The sequence below is a fragment of the Acanthochromis polyacanthus genome, chromosome 9 (assembly GCF_021347895.1).
Source record: "Acanthochromis polyacanthus isolate Apoly-LR-REF ecotype Palm Island chromosome 9, KAUST_Apoly_ChrSc, whole genome shotgun sequence".
Lineage (NCBI taxonomy): Eukaryota > Metazoa > Chordata > Actinopteri > Pomacentridae > Acanthochromis > Acanthochromis polyacanthus.
In genome coordinates this window covers 4,113,789-4,122,436 of record NC_067121.1, presented here as the reverse complement: position 1 = coordinate 4,122,436, position 8,648 = coordinate 4,113,789, and the positions used below count along the sequence as shown (strand labels likewise).

The following is an 8,648-nucleotide window of genomic DNA, read 5'->3' as shown; positions in this document are numbered from 1 at the left end:
GTCATTCAGGTCAGGTTTGTTCATTTCATACTTCTGTTGCTATCACTGTTTTGTGGAGCTCAGTTAATTTAAAGGGTACAGAGTTAAAATTTGTAATCTTTTGCAATCCTGGTTTTTCTATGGACAGTTTTCTTTGGCAAAATAAAGTCTTAAAGTTTGAAAGTTTCTCTTGTGTCCCTACTTTGCTGCTTGGTCCCAAACAAGGTGTAAAGGTAGAATTCTATCAGCCCCCTATACCTCTCAGGCAAGAGGTGTCATGACCCACATTTTTCCAAAACCTGCTTTCTGTATTATGGCAGGCAAGTTTAACTGGACGTTAGATCCATGGAAAGACAAAAGAACAGGAATGGACCAAACCCATCAAAGAAGCAGAGGTGTAATTCTTCAATCTAATTTATGTTTGGCGGGAAGAAAACACCAATGGGGAAAATATTCATGTGACTCCAGTAGGTACCAGTCATGTTTCAGCTCCACTAAGGCATAAATTAAAGAATGTTTCTCATGATTCCATCCTCCTGTCAGACCACACTGCAACCTGTTTAATCTATGATGATCCGAAACTGACTAGTGATATTCCCAAATGAAGATTTAAAACAAAATGGATGGTAGATAAAGCTTTATTACTTTCAGAGATGAACAGATGAAATAATATGAATCAAGCAGGGAACACGTGAAACATATCAGGCCAATTTTTTCAAACAATATATCGGATGCCCTATGTGGACAAAGTCATGAGTAGTTTTATTTTCTCTTTTAGGAAAAAAAAAGTACTACTCTTGACGTGAGGTCACAAATATTTCGTAGTTCTTTGGTCCCAGAGTAACACCAAACACAAAGTCCACTGAAGGCTTCACCCCAGCTGGCATGGAGAAGGTGAAGTTCTGCATGAAGGACGTGAACAACAGGAAAAGCTCCATCCTGGCCAGATTCTCCCCGAGACACCGACGCTGCCCTGAGACAGGAAAAAGAACGAGTGTTTTACTGACTTTACTGGATGGGACTGTAGTGCACATTAATGCGACAATTTTTAAAGAAATGTCATTTTATAAAAGCAAAATAACTACCACCACCATGCTTCATCATGATGCTGCCACCACCATGCTTCGTGGTGTTCTGTGCAGTCTTTGGTTATTGTCAAACATCAGTATCCATCCATTATCTATACACAGTTTGATCCTCATTAGGGTCACGGGGGCTGGAGTCTATCCCATCTGACTTAATGTGAAGGCAGGGGACACCTGGAGAGGTCACCAGTCTATCTCAGGGCTACATATGCAGACAATCACACTCACAATCACACCTATGGACAATTTTAGAGTTACCAATTAACCTCAGCATATTTTTGGACTGTGGGAGGAAGCCGGAGTACCCAGAGAAAGCCCACACATGTACAGGGAGAACATAGGAACTCCATGCAGAAAGATCTTGGAAGGCTGGAACGTGAACCGGGGATCTTCTAGCTGTGTTACGCCTTACCAACAGAGAAAGGGATGAACGGTTCTGGTTTCACAAATTTGCCCTCCTTGTTCAGGAAGTGTCCCGGGTTGAAGGTGAAGGGCGTCTTCCACTTATCCTTGTCAAACATCACAGATGTCAGATTGGGAACTATTTTAACTCCCTGTTGACAGGAATCAAAATGAACATTCATAAATCTGTACACTGACATGTGACCACTGCATTGGTGTTTTTGTTGAAGTAGTTTGAGAGATGACCTGTGGGATGGTGTAGCCTCCTAGCTGGACTTCTCTGTTGGTGGAATGTGGAATACCGAGAGGAACTATATTGCCCATCCTCTGGATCTCGTGGATAACAGCATCAGTGTAGGGGAGGTTTACACGGTCCTCCATGGATGGCTGTCTGGACTGTCCAATCACCCTGTCGATCTCAGCCTGGACCTTCTCTGTGGATCAATCATTGCACAAAATACTGAGCAGCAAGTTTGTTTAAGTGTCACCATCAGTGTCAACTGGCCTGTTAGTGATCTCCAATTATTCCAATGTTTAGAATGTTGGGAAAAGTTCCAAGTGGTTTAAATGCTTCCTATGAGAAGTGTAAAGGTATGATTTACTCTCGATGTCAGTCAGTCATTGGAAAATATATGATGCATACACGACTGTTCAAAGGTTTGGGGTCACTGAGAGATGTCCCTATTCTTGAAAGAAAAGCATTTTTTTCAATGAAGATGACATTAAAGAATGATAAATCCAGTGTAGACATTGTTAATGTGGTAAATGACTATTCTAGCTGTAAACAGCTGATTTTTAATGGAATATCTCCATAGGGGTACAGAGGAACATTTCCAGCAACCATCACTCCTGTGTTCTAATGCTACATTGTGTTAGCTAATGGTGCTGAAAGGCTCATTGATGATTAGAAAACCTTTGTACAGTTATGTTAGAACATGGATAAAAGTGGGAATTTTCGTCAAAAACGTAGTATTGTCTGGGTGACCCCAATGGTAGTGTGCATTGATGAGTATAACTTGGAAACAAGGATATTTATACCGATAAAATTATAATCCACACATTTGTTTTAAAGGCCAGTCTGTGCTCTCACCTTGGATCTCTGGATATTTGACCATGTAGAGGAACGCCCAGCGCATGGTGGTGGTTGTGGTCTCTGTTCCAGCCAGAAACAAGTCCCAGACACTGACAACCAGGTTTTCCTCATCTATGGTGCTGTCAGCCTTCCCCTTGAAAATCAATTGAAAAGTTAAAACTTGCAAAATAAATCAAGAAAATCAGCGTGATTCCAGTCATGTACAACATCCATCCATCATCTATACACTGCTTAATCTTCCTTGGGGTGTGAGGCGACAGTGGTAACCACTGAGGCACTGTGCAGCTCTTTCATACATCAATATTTTCACGTCTCAAGATTGAGTTTAACTTTCACTGACATCTAAAAACCTTTTTATTGGTACTGGAGAGCTGCTAACATTTAAGAGGTTGTAAGGTAGAGGAAACAGTAAATGGTGACACTTTTTACCATTCGTAAGTCAGTAGTTCTGCCACAGTAAAATGTCATTCCAGTAAAACAAAGTGGATAATTCTGATGTAGATGGACAAAAAGTAGATACAATGTTTACAAGAGCTTCCTAAAGAGCACAACATCTGTAGTAGAGCTCTGTATGTAATGTCAGTCACCATCTGGATCTCCTTCAGGTAGCAGTCGATGAAGTCTCTCTGATTCGATGGATCCCAGGTCTTTTTGTGATCGTTCACCTCTTCACGGACAAAGTCGAGCACCTTCCTCCAGATCTGTCTGCCCGTCTGATGTGGGCCTGGCAAATGTCTCATGAGGACAGGGAATGAGTTGAAGAGCTGCACAGAGGAGGATGGGACAATAAAGTTATCAGAAAACAAATGAAGAACAACGACCGAACCTCACTCCAACAGCAGCAGTCCAACATGTGGACACACCTACTGAAGAAGGAATAAAGGATGTTTTCCAGATGGTAAGGAAAGTATTCAGACCCCCTTAAATTTTTCACTCTGTTATTTTGCGGCCATTTGCTAAAATCTTTTAGTTAACTCAAGTTACTGAAAAAAAAAATTAAAGAAAAACTGAAACATCACATGGCCATAAGTGGCTTTTGCTTGTATGTGATATTTCAGTTTTTATTTTTTAATAAATCTAAAAGAGTACACAATTGTGTGTTTTTCTCTCTCAATGTGGCATTAAGATTTAATCAGTAGCTGTAAACTGCAGTACCTGAGCCCAAAAGGAGGCTTGAATCTGGAATGCCTCATTAAACATCCCCAACAATTCCTGGAACTTCTCATCACTGTACTCAAAGCGACGACCAAACACCAGGAAGCTGATGACGTTGGAGACGGCGTTGTTGATGACAAATTGTGGATTGAACGGCTTACCTTCACAAGTAAAGAGAAAACTAAACGTTAATTGAGTGTCTGCTCATCATAAATATGTCACTGTGTCGTAACTACATACCGTTAAAGCTTCTGAATTCTTCTGCACAGTGTCTAAATTCATCCAGGATGACGGGTTCCAGGGACTTCTTTCCAAGTCCAAAATATCTGAGGGTTGAAAGTGCAAATCGCCTCTGCTCCCTCCATTTGGGTCCGTTATTAAAAAGAACGCCTGACCAGAAAATACACAGTTTGAAGCAAACTTCACAAATATTTACGTTAAAAAAATCTATTGTGGACTTCAACAGCGAAGATCCAAACAGAATCTCTTTCCTTTAGAAAAACAAAACAAAACTAAAAAGGAGGACAACGTGCAAAAAATGTGAGACACTTATTGTGTCAGTACCTGAAGGATATAAAGGTCAAAAAGACATAAAAGGGCAAAAAGAATACATAAAAATGATAAAAACAAGACAAGAAATGACTGAAATGAGACACAAAACAAGACAGGAAATGATAACTGAGAAAACCCAAAGGGGGCCAGTCAATCTTCCAACCCCCAACCAAATAAATTAATTGCCAGAGAATTACTGGACCCTCAGCTATCCGTCTAACGGGTCTGGTTCTACAGCCCAGTGGGGTCTGACTCAGATGGGTTCTGAAAAACTTTTAAGCTGGTATTCGAGGAAAATTCGCCTAGCGTCTAATGGCCTGTCACCTGTCCTGGTTCCTCTGATAATTAATTTAACTGATTAGTCACTTTCCAATGGTCAAATTAGCTACCAGTCACATCTGTTAATGGTAGCTTTTCCTCTCATGGGTTTGGCACTTGGTAAGTTGCTAGGTTAAAGTTTAGAAAAAACCCAAGGATATGTTTGTAATAGGCCACCCACGGCCCCAAAGACCAGTAACCTTTCAGAACCTACTTTTTAGATGTAATGCACACAAGAACCTGACTTTATACCACCAGAGAAAATATTCATAATTAATCATTGTGATAGGTGATAAAGTGAATTTCTAATCTAACTTTAATTGCAGGAAAAATGTTTATTATAATATTTTAGCAAGGGCGTAGCAATAGCTCTTAATCATCAGACAATTAATCAAACATCAGTATTCTTTCAGTTTCTGAACAGGACTCATAAGCTGAACTATGATTTCATAAAAGAACTAATAATCACCCTGATTATATAACTTGGAGGGGGAGAGCAGCCGGCTTGGCCGTAGTCGACTGCTCACCTGGAACCCGACAAGCCTTTGAGACCCACGGGGTCCAGGGGGAAGTGGACGGGAGTTCGGTCCAGATTTCGATCTGCATGTATCCAATTTGGTTGTTTGGGCCAGTAAAAACTTTAATTCATTCTGGTGTTGTTCCTCACATGGAAAATAGAGTTCAGTAATGGTCCTTCAGTCAGCAGCACTTTTGTCCATATTTCCAATAGAACAGTTATTCCTTTGCAGATCATGTTGAATCCCCCATCCGGAGTTACGTGATAAAATTCCCTTTGCTCAGGGCATTTCTACCCTGGTTTGCATCGAGCGACTACCACCCAACGACTCCCAACTTGCGTCTCGATCGGGTGAAATTTTTTGTGAACTGAACCTTTTGCATATGCACTGACTGCACCCTTAATTAACATAGCAATGATCTCATACTAAATCAACTTGAAAAACGATTTCATCTCTCCCCCTCCCAACTCCCACACTTGTCCCATGTTTGAGGAAGCAAAACTATCTATTTTGGACTGTCCAGACACCCCGAGCCTCTAACTGTTGCTGGCATCCCATTATGCAACCTTTTGGACAATGTGTACAGACTTCTATAAACCCCCAATCTATTTTGAGTTTAATAACCTTTACCATGAACGCTTGACCCTAGTTAACCACGCCTGACGAACGTCAGCGGGGTTACTGCATTCGGTGCGGTATCTGGCTGGCTGGGTAAGTATGTATGTATGTGGTTATATCCGTTCCGATATCTCTGCAAGTGCTGAAATCAGGATAATCAAACTTGGCACTGAAGATCAGTCTAAGGTCCCCTGCTCAGTTGTGGAGTTACAGGTCAGCAGATCAAGTCGGAAGGGATATACGTACAATGATCAAAATTGATACATATTGCATCATTTGTATAGGGAGGACAGGGTTTTCACCAGTAGAGGGCGTGGTTCTACCCTCTACTGAGGGCTCGTTTCGTTCACATTAGCTCTTGAAATCTCACCTCATTACAAAGTTAAAACCCTCTAAGTTTAAAAGCAGTCAATACATCTCAGTTTCATAGTAATCAACTCTCTTAAAAGCATTTCCATTTCATAAAGCACGAGTTCCCCTTTTTAGTCAAATCTATCAAAAACATTCCATTTCACAGTGAGCTGCTGTTCTGACTTGGTTACTTCTTAAACAAAGATTATCAAGACAACCTTTCAACCATAATCAAACCATCACTTTTTACAGCGAGACACTTCTGATCTTTACACTGTTTCAAAATTAAAGAATGTAAAAAAAACAACGAAAAAAACACTTGGTTAGTTCAAACTCATTCATTAGGTCATGGGATATTTGATCATAAATCACAGGTTATAATGTCACAATGTTCCCTTATTTAGCTGTTGTTCTGTCAGAGTCTCCCTCTTGTGGCTGATTCTGGGATCTCATATCTCCATGCTCCACAATATAAGACAAAAAAAACGACAGAAACGAGACAGAATAATCAAAAACATTAACAGGTTCTGCTTCCATGTTGTGGGACACACGTTGAATGAATAATAATTATTTAAAATATATTTGTTGCTTTAAAAAAAACTTCCCAAAAAAGTATTAACAAAAAAGGAGATTTAAATTTATTTTAACTGTTGTATTTGAGACTTAGTTTGGTCATCGGGGGGGTGGGACAAGAAAAAAACATAACATTTTAGATGCAACTCCAGACTTATTTTGTATTTTTAAAAATATTTTCAAAAATTCTTTTGACTAAGGTTTTTTCGATTTGGCCTCAGGACAACAACATTTACACAACTGCATGTTCTTAATATTTTGTGCATGGATGATTGGAAATTTGCTGGGTAGGATGTAAAATGGAATGACCCAAATGGTATTGTTAGCTTGTCTGTCTTGGTGGTCGACATGGACGTACGCCCTAGTATTAGAAGGTAAAAGTAGTGTTAGAGGGTAAAAGTAGTGTTTGAGGGTCTGTCAAAGAATTTTGTAAATCCTTGTTTTTATATGAACGCAGCTCTTAAAGTTGGTATAAATGTACAACGTCATATTCTAACTTCCCATTCTGGGCCACTTTGGATTTCAGTTTCCTGTTTAGTTCTGGATTAAACTTTTACAGATTCATGTTCAGCCTCAAAAGAAAACTGCAAATTTGAAAACAAACAGAACATCGTACAGATTAGGAACAAAATCAGGATCGTCCTTCAACAATGCATCTGCAAGACTCACAAGTTAGGAGAGGCTTCCAACTACAAACTCACAGGATTTGTTGATCCTTGTGCACGTTTAGTCCTCTTACCTCGTCCACCTGATATGTCTTGCACCATCGGAATATCTGGCCGGTGTGCCATGCTGTCTCCCTTTGTTGTCAGACCTTCTTTCACAGCCTCAAACCTGTTCAACACAACCAGCCACTCGTTGCCCATTCGAATGCTGAACATGTCTCCATATTTTCCTGCTAGCTGGGGAGGATTTAGGAAAGAAGGGAGACGCATAAAATCAAACACCAGAAAGAGAAATCCTGCCAGCTGACCTGTAAACATCTGTATGATTGTCTGATACCTGTGTGAAAACCTCATGGGTCCTGGTGTGGTCCAGAGAGAACATGCTGCCTACGATCGGAAGACCCCATGGTCCTGGAGGGAAGCCGGCCGGCCGACGGAACTTCATAAAATCTGCAGCAATGATGAAGATTAACGTGAAGAGCAGCAGGGTTTTAAAATCCCAGCCGAGATGGGATCCGACTAGAGAAAAGACTGAATCCATCCTTCAAACACGTCCTGTCCAAATGAAGACTGACTTCCTGTTGTCTCCTGTGGAACAGAGGACTGATGCTGTGCTGCTAGGAGGTAAAAACGTCTCCTTTAGATCACTCCCAGCATCCAAACCACTGATTTTACTGGACTCTGACCTGTACACACAAACGACCAAGTTATTTAGTGTAGCGTACACGCATGGTCTTTGGAATTCTAGAGGAGATGACAACTCAGATAAGAACACACTCTCTCAACCCACAGTTTCTGGAAAAAAAAAAACTGATTAAATGTTTCTTTTACAGCAAATAAGGACATTCAGACCTCCTGCAGAGGGATGGAGTTCCCTGCAGAACATTTACACATTGGAAGAACCATTTCAAAGACAATGACTCTTACTTTATGCTGTGAATGTTTTCTTTTAATCAACACTTATCCACACCTAACCTTCCTTCCCCCAGGAAGGCCATGTTGCCTCCCCTTTTGCAGGATCTGATAAGGAAATTTTACGACCCATATGGAGAACTGGTTTGAGACTAGTATCAACTTTTAACTGAAACAAAACATACTCAAAATTCATATTTCTGAGATGTATTTTGTGTGTCCATGTTTACCAAAGTGTCATGGACCCATCAACAACTTGGACCATGCAGTGTTAGTATAATGTCTGTGTGGTTCTCATTCATCCAGGTCATGGTATCATGTAAGTTGTTTAAATCAATCCACTGGACTTTAAGAAAGTTCCTTGAAGACGTTTCACCTCTCATCCAAGAGACTTCTTCAGTTCTGGTGGCGGTTGGTGTTGCCTCAG

At 40.6% G+C, this 8,648-nt stretch overlaps 1 protein-coding gene across 1 annotated transcript; it reads right to left on the bottom strand.

The window, feature by feature from the left end:
- Positions 1-720: 720 nt before the first annotated feature.
- LOC110961889 (cytochrome P450 2J2-like) lies at positions 721-7,900 on the bottom strand. Its single transcript, XM_051953847.1, has 9 exons — positions 7,647-7,900; positions 7,384-7,546; positions 3,955-4,104; positions 3,715-3,875; positions 3,147-3,323; positions 2,557-2,692; positions 1,713-1,900; positions 1,477-1,618; positions 721-952 (listed from the first exon to the last, which is right to left on the bottom strand). The coding sequence occupies exons 1-9, from the start codon at positions 7,848-7,850 to the stop codon at positions 771-773; spliced, it is 1,503 nt and encodes a 500-aa protein (XP_051809807.1). The 5' UTR covers positions 7,851-7,900; the 3' UTR covers positions 721-770.
- Positions 7,901-8,648: the final 748 nt, after the last annotated feature.